Source organism: Equus asinus, unplaced genomic scaffold, assembly GCF_041296235.1.
Source record: "Equus asinus isolate D_3611 breed Donkey unplaced genomic scaffold, EquAss-T2T_v2 contig_803, whole genome shotgun sequence".
Lineage (NCBI taxonomy): Eukaryota > Metazoa > Chordata > Mammalia > Perissodactyla > Equidae > Equus > Equus asinus.
The window spans coordinates 2205393-2228947 of NW_027225520.1; the positions used below are offsets into that span (position 1 = coordinate 2205393).

General features: G+C 39.3%; 2 protein-coding genes across 8 annotated transcripts in view; one reads left to right on the forward strand and one right to left on the reverse strand.

Moving 5' to 3' along the window:
* Positions 1-23555, forward strand: part of LOC139044376 (serine/threonine-protein phosphatase 2A regulatory subunit B'' subunit beta-like) — a 145173-nt gene that overhangs the window by 27273 nt on the left and 94345 nt on the right. The gene's annotated exons all lie outside the window — the stretch shown is intronic.
* Positions 11283-14980, reverse strand: LOC139044375 (uncharacterized). Of its 2 annotated transcripts, none has more exons than XM_070503857.1 (2): positions 11960-14980; positions 11283-11496 (listed from the first exon to the last, which is right to left on the reverse strand). In XM_070503857.1, the coding sequence occupies exon 1, from the start codon at positions 12655-12657 to the stop codon at positions 11989-11991; it is 669 nt and encodes a 222-aa protein (XP_070359958.1). In that variant the 5' UTR covers positions 12658-14980; the 3' UTR covers positions 11283-11496; positions 11960-11988. The 2 variants fall into 2 exon arrangements, with proteins under 2 accessions (XP_070359958.1, XP_070359957.1); XM_070503856.1 differs by having other exon boundaries at positions 11283-11608.

Below are 23555 nucleotides of genomic sequence, written 5' to 3' on the forward strand. Positions count from 1 at the left end.
CAGAGTCCATAGTTTACATTAGAGTTCACTCTTGGTGTTGTACATTCTGTGGGTTTGGACAAATGTATAATGACATGTATCCACCGTTATAGTATCATACAGAGTAGTTTCACTGCTCTAAAAATCCTCTGTGCTTTGTCTGTTCGACCTCTGGCAACCACTGATCTTTTACAGTCTCTATAGTTTAGTCTCTTCCAGAATATCATTTAGTTGGAATCATATAGTATGTATGCTTTTCAGATTGGCTTCTTTCACTTATTAATATGCATTTAAATTTCATCCATGTTTTTTCATGACATGATACCTAATTTCTTTTAGGGCTGAACAATATTCCATTGTCTGGTTCTACCACCATTTATTGATCCATTCACCTACTGAAGGACATCTTGGTTGCTCCCAGTTTTGGCAATTATGAGTAAAGTTGGTATAAACATTTGTGTGCAGGTTTTTGTGTAGATGTAAGTTTTCAATTCTTTCATTCATTCATGTTTGCAATTGCAGGATTATATAATAAAGGTATGTTTAGCTTTGTAAGAAACCTTCCAAAATGGCTGTATCATTTTGCATTCCCACCAGCAATGAATGAGAGTTTCTGTTGCCCCACATCCTCATCAGCATTTGGTGTTGTCAGTGTTTTGGATTTTAGCCGTTCTAATAGGTGTGTAGTGGTATCTCATTGTTTGTTTGTTTGTTTGTTTGTTTATTTATTTATTTATTTATTGGTGAGGAAGATTGGTCCTGAGCTATCATCTGTTGCCAATCTTCCTCTCTTTGCTTGAGGAAGATTGTCCCTGAACTAAAATTCGTGCTAATCTTCCTCTGTCTTGTATGTGGGATTGCCACTAGAGCATAGCTTGATGAGACATGTGTAGGCTGTGCCTGGAATCTGAACCATGAACCCCAGGCTGCCAAAGCAGAGTACGCGAACTTAACCACTATGCCACCACACCAGCCCCTCATTGTTCTTTTAATGTGCCATTTCCTGATGACATATGATGATGAGCATTTTTTATAACTTTATTTGCCATCAGTATATCTTCTTTGATGAGGTGTCTGTTCAGTTCTTTTGCCCATTTTTAAGTTGAGTCTTTGTTTTCTTATTGTTGAGTTGTAAGAGTTCTTTGCATATCTTGGATACCAGTCCTTTATTAGATATATCTTGTAAAGATTTTCTCCCAGTCTGTGGCTTATCTTTTCATTCTCTTAACAGTGTCTTTTGCGGAGCAGAAGTTTTTAATTAATAATAAACTCCAAGTTATCAACTTTTTCTTTAATAGATCATGCTTTTTGTGTTGCATCTGAGAAGTCATTGCCAAACTCACAATCCCCTAGATTTTCTCCATTTTGCTTATAGGAGTTTATAGTTTTGTATTTTAAATTTAGATCTGTATCTATTTTGAGTTAATTTTTATGAAAAGTGCAAGGTCTGTGTCTAGCTTTGCTTTCTTTGCATGTAAATGTCCAGTTCTTCTAGCACCATTTGTTGAAAAGACTGTCCTCTCCCCATTGAATTGCCTTTGGTCCTTTGTCAGAGATCAGTTGACTCTGTTTGTGCGGGTTATTTCTGGGCCCTCTATTCTGTTCCACTGATCTATCTGTGCATTCTTCCACTAATACTACACTGCCTTAATATTGAAATTACATCCATTGTTTGAATAGGAAATCCACTCAGATGGTACAAAATATAAGCGGGACGAAGAGTATATAGTGAAGTATAGTGAAGCCGCCTCCTGCCCTGTTCCCCCAGCTACCAGATTACTTTCCCAAGGCTGCCACCATTATCAAGTGTAATTTTCATTCTTTCCGAGTTATTTCACTTTTTATCTTATCTTATCCTCTCTCTCCTCTCCCCACTCACCCCTAACACAAATATTAAAATACTATGCACAGTGTTATGTGACTTGCTTTTTTTTTCATTTAACGGTATAACTAGGAAAACATCTCACATATCTGTACATCTAGCCCTGCCTTCTTTAAAAAAGTTTTTATCATGGCACAAAAGCCCGCAAAACATTCCATTTACCACTTTAACCATTTTCAGTGTGCAGTTCGGTAGTGTTAAGTATCTCCACATTGTTGTGCAACAGATCTTTCAAACTGCATAATCTCGCAAAACTGAAACTCTATACCCATTAAACAGTAATGCCCCCTCCCTAACCCTTGTCAACCACTTTTCTACTTTCTCTTTCTATGATTTTGACTATTTTAGATATTTCATAGGAATGGAATCATAAAGCATTTGTCCTTTTGTGACTGGTTTATTTCCCTTAGCATGATATCCTCGAGGTTCGTTCATGTCGTAGCACAGGAAAGGATTGCGTTCTTTTTTAAGGCTGCATAATATTCCATTGTGTGTGTATGTATTTATGTATGTATGTATGTATGTGTATATGTATGTATATATGTATGTATGCATATCACATTTTCTTACATATATGTTCTTTATTTTATTGAGGTCATAATAGTTTATAACATTGTGAAATTTCAGTTGTACGTTATTATTTGTGACTTATCATATATATATGTGCCCTTTACTTCTTTTGTCCACTTCCCAACCCCCTCCTGCTCTGGTAACCACTAATCTGTTCTCTTTGTCCATATATTTGCTTATCTTCCACATATGAGTGAAATCATTTGGTGTTTTTCTTTCTCTGCCTGGTCTTTAGCTTAACATAATAGTCTCAAACTCCATCCATGTTGTTGCAAATGGGACGGTTTTGTCTTTTTCTATGGCTGAGTAGTATTCCATTATGTGTGTGTGTGTGTGTATATATATATATATATATATATATATACCACATCTTCTTTATCCATTTGTCAGTCGATGGGCACTTGGGTTGACTTCTGTATCTTGGCTATAGTGAATAATGCTGCAATGAACATAGGAGTGCATAAGTCTCTTTGAATTGTTGATTTCAAATTATTTGGATAAATACCCAGTAGTGGGATAGCCAGGTCATATGGTATTTCTTTTTTTCTTTTTTTCTTTTTTTTTAAGATTGGCACCTGGGCTAACAACTGTTGCCAGTCTTTTTTTTTTTTTCTGCTTCATCTCCCCAAACCCCCCTGTACACAGTTGTATATCTTAGTTGCAGGTCCCTCTGTTTGTGGGATGTGGGACACCGCCTCAACGTGGCCTGACGAGCGGTGCCATGTCCACGCCCAGGATCTGAACCCTGGGCCGCCGCAGTGGAGCGCGCGAACTTAACCACTTGGCCATGGAGCCGGCCCCCCTCTTTTTTTCTTTTTTTAAAGATTGGCATGTGAGCTAAAATCTGTTGCCAATCTTCTTCTTTTTTTTTAAAGAAAAGATTTTATTTTTCCTTTTTCTCCCAAAGCCCCTCCCCTCGTACATAGTTGTGTATTTTTGGATGTGGGTCCTTCTAGTTGTGACATGTGGGATGCCGCCTCAGCATGGCTTGACAAGTGGTGCCATGTCTGCACCCAGGATTTGAACTGGTGAAACCCCGGGCCACCGAAGCGGAGCACAGGAGCTTAACCACTCGGCCATCGGACTGGCCCCAACCAATCTTCTTCTTTTTTTTTTTTCCTTCTTCTTCTCTCTAAAGCCCCCCAGTATATTCTAGTTGTGATCACCTCTGGTTGTGCTATGTGGGATGCCGTTTCAGCATGGCCTGATGAGCGGTGGCATGTCCGCACCCAGGATCCAAACCTATGAAACCCTGGGCCACCGAAGCAGAGCACGTGAACCCAACCAGTCGGCCATGGGGCCAGCCCCCATATGGTATTTCTATTTTTTACTTTTTTGATAAATCTCCATGCTGCTTTCTATATTAGCTGCACCAGTTTGCATTCCCACCAGCAGTGTAGGAGGGTTCCCTTGTCTCCACATCCTCTCCAACATTGACTGTTTTTTGTCGTGGTAATTATAGCCATTCTAACAGGTGTAAGGTGGTATCTCATTGTAGTTTGGATTTTCATTTCCCTAATAACTAGTTATGTTGAACATCTTTTCATGTGCTTATTGTATATCTTCTTTGGGAAAATGTCTGTTCGTATCCTCTGCCCACTTTTTGATCAGGTTGTTTCTTTTTTGTTCGAGTTGTATGAGTTCTTTATATATTTTGGAGATTAACCTCTTGTCAGATACATGATTTGCAAATATTATCTCCCAGTTGGTGGTTTGTCTTTTCATTTACTTCATGGCTTCCTTTGCCTTGCAGAAGCTTTTTAGTCTGATGTAGGCCCATTTGTTTATTTTTTCTTTTGTTTCCCTTGCCTGAAGAGACATAGTATTTGAAAAGGTCCTTGTAAGACTGATGTCAAAGAGTGCACTACCTATGTTTTCTTCTAGGAGTTTTATGGTTTCACATCTTACATTCAAGACTTCACTCCATTTTGGGTGATTTTTGTGTATGATGCAAGATAATGGTCTACTTTCATTCTTTTGCATGTGGCTGTCCAGTTTTCCCAACACCATTTATTGAAGAGACTTTCCTTTCTCCATTGTATATTCTTGGCACCTTTGTCAAAGATTAGCTGTCCATAGATGTGTGGTTTTCATTCTGGGCTTTCAATTCTATTGCATTGATCTGTGTGCCTGTTTTTGTACTAGTACCATGCTGTTTTGATCACTGTAGCTTTGTAGTATATTTTGAAGTCAGGGATTGTGATGCCTCCAGCTTCGTTCATCTTTCTCAGCATTGCTTTAGCAATTTGGGGTCTTTTGTTACCCCATATGAATTTTAGGATGCTTTGTTTTATTTCTGTGAAGAATGTCATTAGGATTCTAACTGGGATTGCATTGAATGTGTAGATTGCTTTAGGTATTATGGGCATTTTAACTATGTTTACTCTTCATATCCATGAGCATGGAATATCTTTCCCTTTCTTTATGTCATCATCGATTTCTTTCAATGATGTCTTGTAGTTTTCAGTGTATAGATCTTTTACCTCCTTGGTTAAATTTATTCCTAGATATTTTGTTCTTTTTGTTGCGATTGTAAATGGGATTGTATTCTTGAGTTCTCTTTCTGTTAGTTCGTTATTAGAGTATAGAAATGCAACTGATTTTTGTAAGTTGATTTTGTACCCTGCAGCTTTGCTGTAGTTCTTGATTAGTTCTAATAGTTTTCCAATGGATTCTTTAGAGTTTTCTGCATATAAAATCATGTCATCTGCAAACAGGGAGAGTTTCTCTTCTTTCTTTCTAATTTGGACAACTTTTTTTTTCTTGCCTAATTGCTCTGGCCGAAACCTCCACTACTATGTTGAATAAGAGTGGCGAGAGTGGGCACCCTTGTCTTGTTCCTGTTCTCAGAGGGATGGCTCTTAGTTTTTCCTTGTTGAGTATGATGTTGGCTGTGGGTTTGTCATATATGGCCTTTATTATGTTGAGGTACTTTCCTTCTATAGCCATTTTATTGTAAAAGGGTGTTGGATCTTGTCAAATGTTTTCTCTGCATCTATTGAGATGATCATATGATTTTTATTCCTCATTTTCTTAATGTGGTGTATCACATTGATTGATTGGTGAATGTTGAACCATCTGTGCATCCCTGGTGTAAATCTCACTTGATCATGGTGTATAATCTTTCTGATGTATTGCTGTATTCGGGTTGCCAATATTTTGTTGAGGTATATCACATTTTCTTTATTCACTCATCTGTAAAAGGACATTTGGATTGATTCCCCCTTTGGCTATTGTGAATAATGCTACCATTAAACATCAGTATCAAATATCTCTCTGAGACCCTGCTTTCTTTTGTTTTAGGTATGCATCCAGAAGTGGAAATGTTAGACCATATGGTAATCCTATTTTTAACTTTTTGAGGAACCTCCATACTGTTTTCCACAGCAGCCACACCATTTTACATCCCCACCAACAGTGCATAAGTGTTCCCTTTCACCACATCCTCACCAGCATTTATTCCTGTCTTTTTATCATAGCCATTCCAACAGGCATGAGGTAATATCTCATTGTTGTTTTGATTTGAATTTCTCTTATGGTTTGTGATGCTGAGCATCTTTTCATATGTTTGTTGGCCATTTGTATATCTTCTTTGGGGAATTGTCTATTCAAGTCCTTAACCAATGTTTTTAATGGAGTTATTTGTTTTTTGGTGTTAAATTGTACAAGTGCCTTATATATTCTGGATATTAACCCCTTATCAATATATGATTTGCAAGTATTTTCTCCTATTCCGTAGGTTGTCTTTTTTTTTTTTAAAGATTGGCAACTGAGCTAACAACTGTTGCCAATCTTCTTTTTTTTTTCTTCCCAAAGACCCCCACTACATAGTTGCATATTCTAGTTGTGAGTGCCTCTCGTTGTGCTGTGTGGGATGCTACCTCAGCATGGCCTGATGAGTGGTGCCATGTCTGTGCCCAGGATCCGAACTGGCGGAACCCTGGGCTATGGAAGTAGAGCCCACAAACTTAACCACTCAGCCAGGGGGCCGGCCCCAATAGGTTGTCTTTGCATTCTGTTGATAGTTTCCTTTGATGTGCAGAAGTTTTTAAGCTTGATATACAGTCATGCATTGCTTAAAGATGGGGAAATCTGAGAACTGCATCATGTGGTGGTTTCCGAGTTGTGCAAAGATCATAGAGTGTACTTACACAAACCTAGATGGTATAGCCTACTACACACCTAGGCTGTATGGTATTAATCTTATGGGACCACTGTTGTACATGTGGTCCATTGTTAACTGAAACGTTGTTATGTGGCACACGACTGTAGTCTCATTTGTCTATTTTGCTTTTGTTGCCTGTGCTTTTGGTGTCATATCCAAGAAACCATTGTCAAATCTAATGTCCTGAATCTTTCCCCCTATGTTTTCTTCTAGGAATTTTATAGGTTTAGGTCTTTAATCCATTTTGAGGTAATATTTGTATATGGTGTAAGTTGAGGGTCCAACTTCACTATTTGCAAGTGGATATCCAATTTTCCTCACACCATTTGTTGAACAGACTGTCTTTTCCCCATTGTGTAGTCTTGGCATCCTTGTTGAAAATTATTTGGCCATATATGCAAAGGTTTATTTCTGGGCTTTCTTTTCTGTTCCATTGGTTTATATATCTGTCTTCATGCCAATGCCACATCATCTTGATTACTGTTGCTTTGTAGTATTTTTTGAAACCAAGAAATGTGTAGTCTTCACCTTTGCTCTTTTTTTGTAAGATTGTATTGGCTATTCAGGGTCCCTTGAGCTTCCATGTGAATTTTAGGATTTTTTTTCTATTTCTGCAAATAATGATGTTGGGCCTTTGATAGGGATTTCATTGAATTTGTAGGTCCCTTTGGCTGGTGTGGCCATTTAACAACACTAAGTCTTCCAGTCCGTGAGCACGGTGCGTCTTTCCATTCATTTGTATTTTCTTTTAGGAATAGTTTCTAGATTTCAGTGTACAAATCTTTTGCCTCCTTGGTTCAGTTTATTCCTTAGTATTTTATCCTTGCTGTTGCTATAGTAAATGAGATTTGTTTAAAAATTTTTTTTGGATTGATCATTGTTAGTGCATGGAAATGCAAATGATTTTTGAAAAATTTTTATATTAAGGTGCTATGTGGTATTCTGTTGTATGCATAGCACAATTCGCTTAACCGGTCTCCTATTGAGGAATATCTATGTTATTTACAAAGCTTTGATGTTACAAACAATGCTGCAGTGAATAGTCTTGTGAACATCTCATTTTTCACATATATCTGTTGGATAAATTCCTAGAAGTTAAATTTCTGTATTAAAGGATATACACATTTAAAAATTTCATAGATATTGCCAAAGCGTTATGATTCTGACATAAAATAGTCACAATTTGTGATGGTATTTATTACAAATTATGAGAGCATCTATTTTCTCCTCCAATTTGCTCTTTTAATGGTAATTTACTTTGTCTTTCTTCCAAAGCAGATTCACAAATTACACATTTATGGTCGAGAGTCCAAGAAAGGGTTTTATGTTGATTTCTGTGGCAATTTGATGAAAAATATGAAAGAGATATGGGCCAGTGAACTTTTTCTAAAATATAGCTGAAGGAAACTCGTTGAGAATCATCTACTAAAAGTGATGTATGTACAATAATCTATCAGTAAAACTTTGTTAGTCATCCTTTATTGGACTTGTCTTTCTTATGATTCACAAATCTTAAAAATTCTGTGATTATCATTTTGTTATTAAGATAGTTCTCTATTTGTGGAATTTGTCATTTAATGCTGTTTAGTGTTAAGGAGTCTTGTCAGCAAGAACTAGTTTAAAAGCCATGTGCTGTCATGTAATGGAGTGGCTCTCCTGTCAAATTTATTGCATTTCCCAAGGAGGAAAATATAACTTCTGCAAATTGTATGTTTAAGTGACATTTAATGTATGGAAGACAAGAATAAAATCAGTATACCAGATACAGAAGGCTAGTTTGTATATTTGGCAATGGTACTTGAATACTTGACAGAGGACTTGAAATGTGTAAAAGCTTCTCTTGGTTAAAAAGTTGCCTGAGTCTATCAGATTATCAAAGTGTTCCATTCAAGAAAGGCTCATCACTTGCTATTCCAGTAGAAAGCAGCAACCCTGTCACCTAAACACAACAGGAGGTCTTGCAAATTTCAAGAAAAGTAAATGGAATGGACTAAAACATGTATGGCGGAATAAAATTGGAAATAAAATTTGAAGCCATCCGATTTAGAGAACTGATTTGTGATTTGCAGAGATTACCAATCGACAGTTAAATTATAGAACATGAAAGTTGGAGAGGCTTTTAGAGCTCATCCAGCCAAACCTCTGTAATGAGGAGAAAATAGACCTAGATTGGTTGGTCTGTGAGCTAAAGATCATATCAGACTGGGGAAAAGGTCGATGTGTATGTGTATTCCAAGTGGCAGTTTTGGATTTATTCAATATTGAAAGAATTGTATGCAGATCTCAAGTTGGTCTTATGTTACACACACACACACACACACACGCACAGAGGCATACATTGGGGATATTGTGGGTTTGGTTCCAGACCACCACAAGAAAGCAAATAGCACAATAAAGCCAGTCACAGGAACTTTTTGGTTTCCCAGGACATATAAAAGTTATGTTGACACTATGCTATAGCCTATTAAGTCTATTAATATTAAGTGGCATTATGTCTGAAAATATATACATGCCTTAATTAAAAATACTTTATCGCTAAAAAATGCTAACCATCATCTGAGCCTTCTGTAAGTCATAATCTTTTTGCTGGTGGAGGGTCTTGCCTCAATGCTGATGGCTGCTGACTGATCAGGGTGGTTATTGCTGAAGGTTGGGGTGGCTGTGGCAACTTCTTAAAATAAGACAACAGTGAAGTTTGCCACATTGATTGATTCTTTCTTTCATGAATGATTTCTCTGCAGCATGTGATGCTGTTTGATAGCATTTTACCCACAGAACTTCTTTCGAAATTGGAATCAATCCTCTCAAACCCTGCTACTGCTTTATTGACTAAGTTTATGTAATATCCTAAATTCTTTGTTGTCATTTCAATAATCTTCACAGCATCTTCTCCAGGAGTAGATTCCATCTCAAAAAACCACCTTCTTTGCTCATCCACAAGAAGCAACTCCTCATCTGTGAAAGTTTAATCATGTGATTGGAGCAATATAGTCACATCCTCACGTTCCACTTCCAATTCTAGTTCTCTTGCTGTTTCCACCACATCTGCCGTTAACTTCCTCCGCTGAAGTCTTGAACCCCTCAAAGTCACCCATGAGGTTTGGAATCAACTTCTTCTAAACTCCTGTTAATGTTGCTATTTTGACCTGTTCCCATGAATCACAAATATTCTTAGTGGCATCTGGAATGGTGAATCCTTTCCAGAAGGTTTGCAATTTACTTTGCCCTGGTCCATCAGTGGAGTCACTAACTGTGGCAGCTATAGCATTACAAAATGTATTTCTTCAATAATAAGACTTGAAAGTTGAAGTTACTCCTTGGTCCATGGGCTGCAGAATGGATGTTGTGTGAGGAGGCACGAACACAATATTAATCTCGTTGCAGTCTCCATCAGAGCTCTTGGGTGACCAGGTGCATTGTCAATAAGCAGTAATATTTTGAAAGGAATCTTTTGTTCTGAGAAGTAGGTCTCAATGGTGGGCTTGAAATATTGACTCAACCATGTTGTAAATAGATGTGCTGTCATCCAGGCTTTGTTGTTTGATTTATAGAGCTTAGACAGAGTACCTTTAGCATAATTCTTAAGGGTCCTAGGATTTTCAGAATGGTACATGAGCATTGGCTTTAACTTGAAGTTACCAGGTACATTAGCCCCTAATGAGAGAGTCAGCCTGTCCTTTGAAGCTTTGAAGCAAGGCATTGACTTTTCCTCGCCAGTTATGAAAGTCCTAGATGGCATCTTCTTCTAATATAAGGCTGTTTTGTCTACATTGAATATCTGTTGTTTAGTGTGGCCACCGTCATCTTTATCCTGGTTAGATCTTCTGGAGAACTTGCTGCAGCTTCTATGTCAGCACTTGCTGCTTCACCTTGCACTTTCTTGTTATGGAGATGGTTTCTTTCCTTGCAAGTCATGGACCAACCTCTGCTAGCTTCAAACTTTTCTTCTGCAGCTTGCTCACTTCTCTCAGCCTTTGGAGGATTGAAGAGTTAGGACCTTGCTCCGCATTAGGCTTTGGGTATAGGGGATGTTGTGGCTGGTTTGATCTTCTATCCAGACTACTAAAACTTTCTCCATATCAGCAATAAGGCTCTTTCGCTTTTTTATTTGCGTGTTCGCTGAAGTAGCACTTTTAATTTCCTTCAAGAACTTTTCGTTTGCATTCACAGCTTGGCTAATTGTTTGGCATAAGAGGCCTAGCTTTAAGCCTGTCTTGGCTTTTGATATGTCTTCCTCACTAAGCTTAATCATTTCTAGGTTTTGATTTAAAGTGAGAGACATGCGACTCTTCCTTTCACTTGGAACACCCATAGGCCATTGTAGGGTTAATTGGCCTAATGTTAATATTGTGTCTCAGGGAATAGGGAGGCCAGAGGAGTGGGAGAGAGAAGGGAAATTGCTGTCCGAACACACATCTATTCAGTTTGCTGTCTTATGTAGGTGAGGTTTGTGGTGCCCTAAAACAATTATAGTAGTAATCTCAAAGACCACTGATCACAGATCATGATAACAAATATAGTAATAATGAAAACATTTGAAATTTTGCGAGAATTTCCAAAATGTGGTGCACAGACATGAAGTAAGCAAATGCTCTTGGAAAAATGGCACCAACAGACTTGCTCAAGGCCACAGACCTTCAATTTGTAAAAAGTGCAATGTGTGAGAAGAGCAATAAAGTGAAGCGCAATAACACGAGGTATGTCTGTGACTATGTTTATTTTTTTTTTTTTTTAAAGATTTTCTTTTTCCTTTTTCTCCCCAAAGACCCTGGTACATATTTGTATTATATTCTTCGTTGTGGGTCCTTCCAGTTGTGGCATGTGGGACACCGCCTCAGCGTGGTTTGATGAGCATGCCATGTCCGCGCCCAGGACTCCAACCGACGAAACACTGGGCCACCTGCAGTGGAGCGCGGGAACTTAACCACTCGGCCGCGGGTTTATGTTTTTAAGCATTGTGGCATGCTGACTATTATATATAAAACATCTAGGAAAGCAAAGAACTCGATAACCTGGAATATAAGAAAAAATATACAATATGGCCATATAGAGTAGTGATTAAGAGGGCAGTGTCTGATCTGAATTTCAGTTCCATGACCGTGGGACTTTGTGTCTTGGTTTCCTCATCTGGAAAATGTAGCTAACAAGTGTTTATCTGCCTCAAAGGGCATAAGGATTACATGAGATAACCCAGATAAAGGCTTAGTATAGTGATATACTAATATTATAGTATTCATATATAGTGTTATTCTATAGTAAAATATTGTTTTGTCAATAAGTGCAAGAAAAGAAGACGGGTCAAAAAGCACTTTCCGAATAAAGTCAAAATACGACACTAGCACTTTCAGGTCAATGGGACTGACCTGGACCCCCCACGACAAGGTAGACGGGATCAAACGACGTAGACCGCCTTAGCAACAGGCCCCCAACGAAGGTGTGTCTTCGCGGCCAATAAGCGCCTGCGCCGCGGCGGAGGGAGCCGGTGGACGACGGGACGCGGCAGAGGGAGGCCGCGCCACCTCTCTTGCCTGAGCCTCGGCCCCACAGAACGGCGGCGGCGACGGCGGCGCTTTGTTTCCGCGGCTCCTGCGGCGGTGGCGGCGGCAGCGGCCTTCGAGCTGTGGGGAGGATCCAGCAGCAGCTGCGGTGACGACGACGACGAGGCCGGTGCATTTCTGTGGTAACCGGGCGCCGGGAGCGCAGAGTGGTGCCCTCCGCTCGCTGAAGCCAAGTAGGCATTGAAGCGAAACCGTGACTGCTGAACCCCTGAGGTAAAACAAGCCCGTCTCCCGGGTCCCGGCGGCTGGGCCTCCGCGCCCTCTGCGTCGGGAAGCGCTGGCGTGAGGGCTGAGGCTGGCGCGTTGCTTGGCGGCGAGAGGCATCCTTTTCCCTTTGGGGAGAAGGCTTCGGCGCTAGACTCAGGCCGGGGTGGGGGTGGCGTGGGGGGCGCTCCCTCCAGCCTCCTGGGCCGCCGCGGCTCAGCCGCCCTCCTCTGTTGCTTCTCCGGAGCTGGTGGGATTGAGACTCCCAAGCCGGAGGCGGGTGTTGGTATCCCGGTCATTCCTCCTAATCTTGGGGCCTGGAAACTGCGTGGGGCAGCGGTGGGGGTGGGGGGTGGGAAGCGGGGGAGGGGCGGGCGAGCAGGCGGGAGGATGCGAGATCCTGGGACAGCTCAGTGGCGTTTCGGCTGCTGGAGACGGGAAGTACCCCGGCCTTGCGGAATGTTTTTTTCGGCAGCCCCTGGGGTCAGTCCGTTTTTTGGGGGTGAGTGGGAGGGCTTGCCTGGCATTTCCGTTCTTTCTGTGCGCTGATATCCTTGGGTCTACCTCGAGGCGGGGGATACTAACGCAGGGTTTTCCTCCTGGAGGACTCGTGTGCGTTGCTTTTTGTGAAGTCTGGCTTTAGTGGGTGGGAAGGCAGACCTCAAACGTTTCTCCACTTTCTGGGCAAATTTCGAGCAAAAGTAATTAGAGCCTATTTATTTCTTCCACGAGGGATGGGAAGCTGGTTAACGTGGGTTGATGGGAAGTAAGATTTATTGCAAGGGAAGCTGTGCCTGGCAGGCCACCTCTTAGCAATCAAGTGCGTTTGGAGGCTGTTTTTCTCTTGTGCTTTTTTTTTCTTTTAAAGATTGTATTTTTCCTTTTTCTCCCAAAGCCCCCCAGTACACAGTTGTGTATTTTCAGTTGTGGGTCCTTCTAGGTGTGGCGTGTGGGACGCCGCCTCAGCGTGGCTTGATGAGCGGTGCCGTGTTCCCGCACCCAGGATTATGAACCGGCGAAACCCAGAACCGCCGAAGCGGAGCGCAGGAACTTAACCCCTCGGCCCTGGGCCGGCCCCTCTCTTGTGCTTCTGATTTGCGTCCTGATAGTGTCTAAAAATATGGGTTGTTCATATCAGATGTATACCACTTTTACACAGCTGGCTGGCTTGCTTTTCAGGCAGTTTGACGTTTGACTTTTCATCCCTAGTGAATTAAGTAATTTTTCTACTGTGAGATGTATCCTTGGCGCCTAGTGGCAAAGTAAAGAAAATTACAGGGAGCAGGGATCAGAATTCCATTCGTAGCTGGCAAAAAGGTGCCTTTGAGTAACTGTTAGGATGGTATACGTTTCTAGAGCACTTTAGCTAGCGTGTAGAGTTTGGGAATGAGCCTCTGATACCTCTTATGCCTATTTTTCTGCATTAACAAGCAGTAGATAGATGTTTTTTTTCCCCTCAAGAAAAAAAAATACGCTTTGGTTCTTAGATTATGGATCCGTAATTGTGTAAAGATTGTCGCTTTGGTTTCTGAACTTGTGTTAATTGGCCCAAGTACAATAAACCTTTATTTACGGGTTATTGGGCACATGAGGTACCCAGTACAACTTGTTGGTTGTTTATTATCAGGCATTCATGTTCATATACATGAAGGGTGTACCTTACAGTTAAATATGACCTTTAGATTTCACTAAGTCTCACAAAGTCTGCATTTAAGACCATAGGTTGAACTTGGATTTTCTCTCGTTCTTTAGGGTGAACAAATTATTTATGTCTAGACTTTCAGGATAGAATTATTCATGTTATGCCAGGGTCACTTTTTCTTATGGGTCTTGAATTTCTGTAGATCTTGTTGCTAAGAGTAATAATCATAACTAAAATCGAGTGCTTATTGTTAACCTTTACCTGTATAATCTTGATTACTTCTCGAAACAACCCTATGGAGAAGGTACGTGGTGTTCCTCATTTTACAGATGAGGAGGAAACTGAGACAGAGAATCAAAGAACTTGACCAAAGTTATGTAGTTTGTAATTGGTGGAGCTGGAATTGAACCCACTCTTGACTCTGAAGCTTATGTTCTTAACCACAAGACGTTAATGCCTCCTTGAGCTGCCAGATGTAACGCGATTCTGACCATTTTAATTTGGCCCCAGTATTATAATGGAAGAAGTTCATGGTAGCTACTGTTGTGGTCATTTGGTGTAGGTCTTTGAGTTTGTAGCTGTTTATAATATTTTGACTTGTGTGTCCAGATGAGATAGTGAGATAACCGAAACATTTAATTCCAGGAGAGTCTTAAGCTATGTGAAAAACCGTCTGTAAAGAACCACAAATATAAATGTAGAGAATTAATTTTAAAAAGTTTTTCCTTCCTGATTATTTACTATGAAGGAGCTCAAAGTGGGTGTTGAGAAGAACTTTCTCAGGCTGAAGTGTCATTCATCTCAAGTCATAATCGTAGTTAAAGGATAATGTAACAGTAATGCTTGAGTGAGTTGAACCCACAATACTGAATCACTCTTGATTCTCTTATAATATGAAATAATACGAACTATATAATACATTATCATTAACTTTATTTTACACAAATAGTTCCAGGTGTTTTCTTTATCAGATCTTCTGTCGAACACTAAGAGCAAAGATTAGTTCTAATTTTTACTTGTGTTTATAAACAAAGAAAGTTTTCTAGGGTTTTGTGGTGAAAAAATAGCCCAAAGGCAAGAGGCAGGAAAAGAAACGGATGACCTGGCTAAATCATACATTGAAAAATCAGTGGGGGAAAAAAAAACCTTTAAAGGTTTTGTTATTGTTTTTAGAGAGTTTTTAAAATTTGTTTTATTTTAAATAGGATTGGCTTGTTTTTTCAAATGTTTGGCATTATGAAAGACCAGCCTCTGATTGACAGGTAAACTTAGCTGTAATTTATTTTCATGTAAACCTCTTTGAGATTTGATGTGACTTGTCATTTTAATCCTTATGGCAGCTGATTAGTTGAAAAGCTGACAGCAGTATAACTAGTTATTGGTCTTAAATTTAAAAAGGCAGAATGTCTTAAGAAGTGTCTGTTAGGCTGGTAGTTCACAATCAGTTACACACTACGCTAATTTTTTTTTTTTTTTTGAAGATTGGCACCTGAGCTAACGTCTGTTGCCCATCTTCTTCTTTTTTCTTCTTCTCCCTGAAGCCCCCCAGTACATAGTTCTATATTCTAGTTGTAGGTCCTTCTGGCTCTGCTCTGTGGGACACTGCCTCAGCATGGCCTGATGAGCAGTGCTAGGGCCGCGCCCAAGAGCCGAACCAGGGAAACCCTGGGCCGCCAAAGCAGAGCGCTCGAACTTAACCACTTGGCCACGGGTCCGGCCCCCATACTAACCTAATTTTTGAAAAATGTAACCTGTGAAGTGTTTGCATTCTCACTATGTGGAAAGCATTAAGCCAGGCCTGTGGTGGGAGAGTAGATGCAAATTTTATAAAGGGTTTTGAAAGCATTTAAATACCAGCTGTTTGGTTATGTTATTGCTTGGGGCTTTAATTTTGATCAGGGCAGTTCTCATTATTGGCACCCTCTGGTGTAGTTGGCCATGAGTTTTCAGTTATATGTTGTATTTCTAGAGATGAGATAAATGTGGTACTTAAAGGAATTTCTGTATAGATATAGGTGTGTGAAATAATTTTTTTCTGTAAGAAATTGTGTGAATTTATGTGCCTATTTCACTCTTGGAGTCTGAATAAGTTTATGGATTGGGTGACAGGATACAGGCAATTGTTGGGTTTACATGAGGTCCTTTCCTCTAGACCTTGAATGTTTTCTTGGACGTGGCAGAAGCTGTTCAAATGGTTTAAGTCACTGGAAAATGGTGTATGGATCTTTCTTTAGGAATGTTGAATCTAGCAGGGCAGTAAAAGGAGTGTCCAAGTAGGATCTCTCTGTACCTGGGTTTTTTTTTTTTTTTGAGATTTTATTTTTCTTCCTTCTCCCCAAAGCCCCCCAGTACATAGTGGTATATATTTTAGTTGTGGGTCCTTCTTGTTGCGGTACATGGGATGCCGCCTCAGCCTGGCCTGATGAGAGGTGCTGGGTCTGCGCCCAGGATTCGAACTGGTAAGACCCCGGGCCACCGAAGCAGAGCACGCAAACTTTGCCACTTGGCCATGGGGCCGGCCCCTGTACCTGTTTCTTAATGCTTGTCTTATGATTGGCTTGATAGCTGACATACAGGATGGTTAACCTCCATTTCTCCATCTGTGAACTGGGAGTGAGTTTAATAGATACTGCTAAAGTGTAAAGTTGTTCAGGGGGAGGTAACATGGTTGTAACAGCAGTTCTTAGAAGACAATAAACTAAAGCTCTTTGGGGTCTTTGTTAATTTTTAAGTGTTTTAAGAGCATAAAGAGATCCCGAGACTAAAAGTTTGACAACTGCTGGTGTAGAGGAATGAACACTGAACTTGGAGCTAAACCTGGTTTTCTGGTTATAGCCCTGTTGCTTAACTGATTGTGTGGCCTTGGACAAATCATTTATCCTTTCTAGAGCTCTACTTTGTCATTTACAAAATGAAGTTGTACTAGATGTTCTATCGTTATTTAAAAACTCCTGCTTATGTGTGTTGATCCTTTTTTGATTTTACTTGCCTTTTGTGGGGGTAGAGAGAAGGGTGGTGATGAGGTTAAGTTTCTTTATTCAATGTATGCATATCTTTTTTGCCTTAAAGCTTACGTTGGTTGGGATACAGGTGTTTTGTTGCTAATATGATGTCATAGTATCATGTACACATACTTTTGCAAACGTTTATTGGAAAGGAAAAACTTTTTGATGGGAAGTTTGTTAATGTGCCTTAGGATATCTTCTGTTTTGAAAGATTACTATATTCAGTGTATTATATTTCTGCCCTTTAATGATTGGAGATGATGCTTTTGAAAAGACCTATATTAATTCTAGCCATTAATACTTTCTGTCCTGGGAAAAGTTTCTGCGACTTTTTTACTGTAGCCACTATTTTCACCTCCTGACTCTGAGACTCTCAGTTTTGGTTTGAAGTAGCAATTCTTGGTATCTGTAGTCTGGCTTTTTTGTTAACTGTTCCATGCAATATTTGTTTAAGAATTATTGGTATGGCTGTGGTGTTCATGTATGTGTGTGTGTGTGTGTGTGTATCTCCTATACTTTTTATTTTGGGGGAATGCTTTATTAGTCGATCAAATACTTGAGTATCAGCTAGGGACCAGGCACGGTGCTAGGGTATCCAAAGGGTAATAAGATAAAATTCCTGCCTCCTTAAGGCGTTCTTTTTTCTTTTTTTGGAGGTAGATTCTCCCTGAGCTACCATCTTGCCAGTCTCCCTCTATTTTGTCTGTGGCTCACCACCACAGCATGGCTCCTGATGAGTGGTGTAGGTTTGTGCCTGGGAACTGAACCTGGGCTGCCAAAGCGGAGTGTGCTGAACTTCACCACTAGGCCATGAGGCCAGCCCCCCTTAAGGCATTCTTAATCTAGTTAGGGAGATAGTAAGTAAATAAGCAGTTACAAAGCAGTGCTAAAATGGAGGTATATTGGCTGTGTTAGGCATCAGAAATGAAGGAAAGCCTAATTTGGGGGATGTCTAGGAAAGTTTTTCAGAGGAGATGGTATCTGTATTGGGTGTCGAAGATGAGTTAGGATGAGTTGAGGATTGGCTGTGAAAAAGGGCAGTCCAGGCAGAGGGATTAGTATGGTTAAAGATTAGTCTTATTTTCCACATAGCAGAGCAGATAAGATATGTACACAAATAGTTTTAAACCAGGATATAAAATGATGAATGCTGCATTAGGTCAAAACTAAGTTTCTGTGGGAGTTCAGAGTAGGAAGAGATTTGTGATGAGGTCCGGGAAAGGCTTTATGGAAAGATAGCATTTGAATCTTGGAGAAGGGGCACAGTTTTGACAAAGAAGACTGGGGCAGGATTCCGGATGTGAGGTATAGCAGTTTGAGCAAGGAATGTATAAATTAGTGTTTTCTGTTTGGAAGAAGGTCAACTTAAAAGCTCAACTCCTGGACGAATAGTGTATAATGATTGTGCAATTAGTATGTTTTTCCCAGCTCTATTGATATGTAATTGACGTATGTCATTGTGTAAGTTTAAGGTGTGTAGTGTGATGATTTGATGGGTGTATATATTTTGAAATGATTAGCACAATAATGTTAGTTGATACATCCTTCACCTCACATAATTAACGTTTTTGTTAATTATGTTGTTGTGGTGAGAGCATTTAAGATCTACTCTCTAGCAACTTTCAAGTACGTAATACAGTATCATTAACTATAGTCTCCACGCTGTACCTTAGATCCTCAGAACTTTTTCATCTTATAGTGCAGTTTTGGTATGCTAACTTTTGTGGCTTCATCTTGTAAAAGCCACGTGCCCTTGTGAATGATCCTGATAATTTCAGTTCAGAAGAACTGTCAAAAGTATTTCTCACTTTTCTTAAGGATTGTGTAGAATTTAACACAGATTTTGAATGACTATGATTGTTCAAAATCTGTCCTTAGTTGTCTTTGCTTTGGTCATTTGATGTGGTCAGTTGACTTTTGGGTGACATTTGATTTATAAAATGAAAAATCAAAAATAATTTATTTTCCAGTAATACTAGATTTATTTTGCCTTTTGAATTACATTGTTTTTTTTTTTGGTTTATTTGCTAGCATTCCAAACTTAGTTCTGCTGTAATGCTTGTTTTGAAAATGTTGATTTGGTTGAACAAAATTAATCTATCGGAACAATTTGAGCCTAAGACAAAATTTGCATTTGCAAATAAACAGGATTTGGTCTGCAAGGTCAAGGGTCAGCAAACTATGGCCACTAACCAGTGGCCTATTTTTGTGAAATTGGAATACACCCAAGACCATTTGTTTACATTGTCTGTGGCTACTTTTGTACCACAGTCTCAAAGTTGAATAGTTGCAATAGAGACCTAATGGCCCACAAAGCCTAAAATGTTTACTATCTGGCCTTTTATAGAAAGATTCTGCCCTAGGTGAATGCAGAAAACTGCATCCAGCTGAACTGAGCTATATTAAAATACATGGATATATGTGCACACACCTCAAACATACATCAGCTCCCTCAGTTTACCCCTTGTGTTATGAGCCACATCCATCACATCTGTTGTTACAGTTGTCCATCCAATTTCAGATAACCGTCCTTCCATCACTTTATAATAATTCATAAGCTGCAACCCTTCTGAGGCCCATTTCCACAGGCACATGTCATGTCTTTTTCAAGGTAAGTGCCATATTACTGTATTTGTGTATTTCTTAATCACTTAACATGTGTACACTTGTGCTACTGTGTTTTTTAGGTTTCTATCTTTTTAAAAAATGTGTCACTGATGAAACTTTTTGAGTCTTACTGCTTCTAAGTCCATTTTTCCTGTGAGTCTTATGGTGTTCGTTGCATAATATTGCATAACCTGGTGATTTTTAGGAACTCATGTTGTGTGATTGCAGAACTGACTGTAATTGTCATCCTTCGAAAGTACTAATTCATTTACCAGATATTTCTTGGACTGTGTGAGGATTAAATGAATTAGTGGACACAAAACACTTAGATTAGTGTCTGGGACATAATAATTACTCAAATATTAGTTATTACTGATTACTATTACCATGTGCCAATAACTGTTCTAAGAATTGCTTAGGTGAACAAGACAAATTAAGACCCCACCCCCATGGAGCTTTCATTATGCTTTAAAAAACCTGTATTAATATACATTTTGGCTAGTAACTCAGTCCTCCCCACAAAAGACATTGTTTGTTTTTTTTCCTGCTTTTTCTCCCCAGATCCCCCCAGTACGTAGTTGTATGCTTTAGTTGTGTGTCCTTCTAGTTGCGGCATGTGGGATGCTGCCTCAACATGGACTAATGAGCCGTGCCATGTCGGCACTCAGGATCTGAACCAGCGAAACCCTCGGCCGCCAAAGCGGAGTGCGTGAACTTAACCACTCGGCCATGGGGCCAGCCCCAGACATTTTGTTTTTATAAATAATATTTTTTTAATATCTATCCGTTTGCTTAAAACAATTTTCTAGTCACTGTCTCATTGACCTTATGTAATGTTTTATTGAATAAGTTTTTGAATTTTTTATAACTATAACCCCGGGAAATGAATCTGATCTACCTTCAAGGAGATAATTATCTCCTTTTTTACTATAGTTCAAAATAAAAAGGTAAACAATATAATTTCAGACTTAGAAAATTTTACAAATTAGAAAATAATACAAAGATTCTCATATGCCCTTCACCCAGATTTAGCACATGGTAATATTTTACCACATTTGCTTTATCATTCCCTATTATTATTTTTCTGAGTCATTTGGGAGTAAATTTCAGACATGATCCTTCTTTACACTGAATACTTTGACATGTATTCCCCCCAAATAGAAGTATTTTCTTATGTAACCTCAGTATAGCTAGCAAATTAGAAGTGAACACTGATAACGATACTATTTCTAATCTATAGACCTTATTCATATTTTACCACTTGCTCCATAATGTCTTTTATACTGAGAGACAAAGATTTCTTTTTTTTCTGGCCCGGGATTCAATTCTGGGACATGCATTGCATTTCATTGTCATGTCTCTTTAATCTTCTTTAATCTGGAGCAGTTCACCTTGCTGTTTTCTCCCTTCAGTCTTTTGAAGAACACAGGTCCATTAATTGGGGTTTGTCTGATGTTTCTTTGTGATTCTGTATTTTGCTAGGAATACTATGAGGTGATGTGTCTTTCTCTCAGCACATTTTATCAGGAGGCATATGATATCTTTGCTTTTACTGTATTTTAAAGTGATTTTGCTTTTAATACTGATTGTTAATCAGCTCATTCTCTGCCATTAATGTAGAGATTTGAAGGTAGGCTTGGTTAATTTCTATAGAGTCGGAGAGAATTTCTCCACCTCTCATTTCTCTTGTCATTCCCCTTTCCTCCTTCCTCAGATACCCCCCAAATTCAAAACCAAAACACCCTGTTTATGAACTCTCGTTGTGTATTCTGAGTATCTACTAAAAATAGAGAACTAAGAGTGAATGTCTCACATTAAAGTGACTGAACCTGTTACTCATTAAGTATGTGAAATAATACATTTCGTTCAAAGGCTGACTATAGTGCATCCAACACAGCTTACTGAATACCTCACTTTAGAGACAGAAGGGAAAATATTTGAGGGCACTGAAAGACTTCAGGGTTTTAAAAAAATAGCTCAACAAATCACCACTCTGTTAAGGACTCCCTCGCCAGGCATTATCTTCATTTTAATAAACATTTATTATTCCTCTGTACAAGGCAATTGGTTATTTCCCACGTGGGGAAAAAGAGCTGAACCCAGACCAGTTTCCTTCTTTGAGGAGCTTACACTCTAGTAGAGAGTACTCGGAGTTTTAAACAAGGAACTACAAGCAGAATGTATTGCTTATTATAAGAGAAGTAAAAGAAAATTCAGTGGGAGAAGAAGGGAAAGAGAACCTTCTTTGAGCTAAGAGTTGTGGTAAGATAAGATTGGAAAGTCGTGTGAATTTCTTGCAGAGAGCTTTGAATGCTATGCTTAGGAATTTGTACTTTATCCTTATTTATAGACATGGGAAGCCTTTGAATATTTTGAGCATGGAGGTGACAGATGTTTGAGTCTATACTCGATTATGCCAATTACTGGAAATACTGAGAAGATAGTACAGTCCTTTAGGCAAGGAGTATTTTTAGGAGGACATAGGCATATACTTGTAACTCCTATCCCCCCCCAGAAAAAAATAGGAGCATATGCTGAGCACCAACTGAGTGCTACAGGTAATATGTGGTATAATGATAGAGTAGTTTAGTACTCAGATGAGGGGTAGAATGAATTTGGGTAAAAGATGGAGTTTCAAGGCAGGTAAAGATGACTTTTGGGTACACCTTCTTCCTCCTTCCTTCCCAATTTCAAATGTAGTATTAAAATATTTAGATAACTTGTATTCCTTCATACTACCAACTGCTTATTACTGTTTTCCGTGATTTGTCTCTGACATCTGAATTCTAAATGTTTGTCCAATTATTTTTGATGGGAGCTAGGGTTACCTGTCTTACTTGATGGATGAATTGTGGAAACAGGTGCCGTTTTCTGCCTCTAAAGTCTAAACTCATTAAAATTGTGTGGGGTTTTTTTCCCTGCAGAGAAAGAGAACCCCTGTTCTCTCCTAAATACCCTTTTCTTATAATTCCTCACAACAAGAATAAAACTTTTTGCTTTGCTTTCTTGCTTTTGTCACATTCTTTGCCTCCTGTCTCCATTTGAAGAGTCTGCCTTTGGGTGGGGGTTTGGAGTGGTGTATCGATGAAGTTAATGTATTGAGTAAAGCAAAAATCAGTGCACCAAATAAAATGAAACATTTCTTAAGTTCCCAGTAATTTGGCCCACATGAACATGTGACCTTTATTGCAATGTAAGTTTTATTGTTTTGAGTATTATATAGAGACCACTATTTAAACATAATAAGGTAAAATGCAGATCTTATTCAAATATTGCCGCTCTGTTACTAAAATATGTTATTTCTGGGGCTGGCCCGGTGGGGCAGTGGTTGAGTTCGCACGTTCTGCTTCAGCGGCCCAGGGTTTGCCGGTTCGGATCCCAGGTGTGGACATGGCACCGCTTGGCAAGCCATGCTGTGGTAGGCGTCCGACGTATAAAATAGAGGAAGATGGGCAGGGATGTTAGCTCAGGGCCGGTCTTCCTCAGCAAAAAGAGGAGGATTCGTAGCGGATGTTAGCTCAGGGCTAATCTTCCTCAAAAAAAAAGAAGGTATTCCTTACCTCCATCAGAACATTTGTATCTTGTATTTAAAACAATAGACTAGAATTTGTTCAGTCCTTTGTTGTTTCTTAAGTGTTTTGGAAAGCTTGACATTTTCAGACAAATTCTGAATAATGTTTGTTTGCCCAAGGAGGTTCTATAGTACTGAGCCTTATAAAACCAGGAATCCCTAGGTTTTGCCCTTAAGTGCTTTTAGATTAAAAATAAATAAGAAAAGATATTTCATAAATGATATAAATATATTTTCCTGGCAACGAATATGGAGATAGCGTATACATGCACACCTGTGAACTTTCATAACAGATTTTAAAGATGACTCAGGCTGGAAGGGAGAACATTAATGGACAAAGATTGGGGTTACTAACCTTGTTATTTGTATATT

What these genes read in the sequence shown, in the direction of transcription:
- LOC139044375 (XM_070503857.1), bottom strand. Translation starts at nt 12,657, where the DNA reads ATGACCGGGATACCAACACCCGCCTCCGGCTTGGGAGTCTCAATCCCA.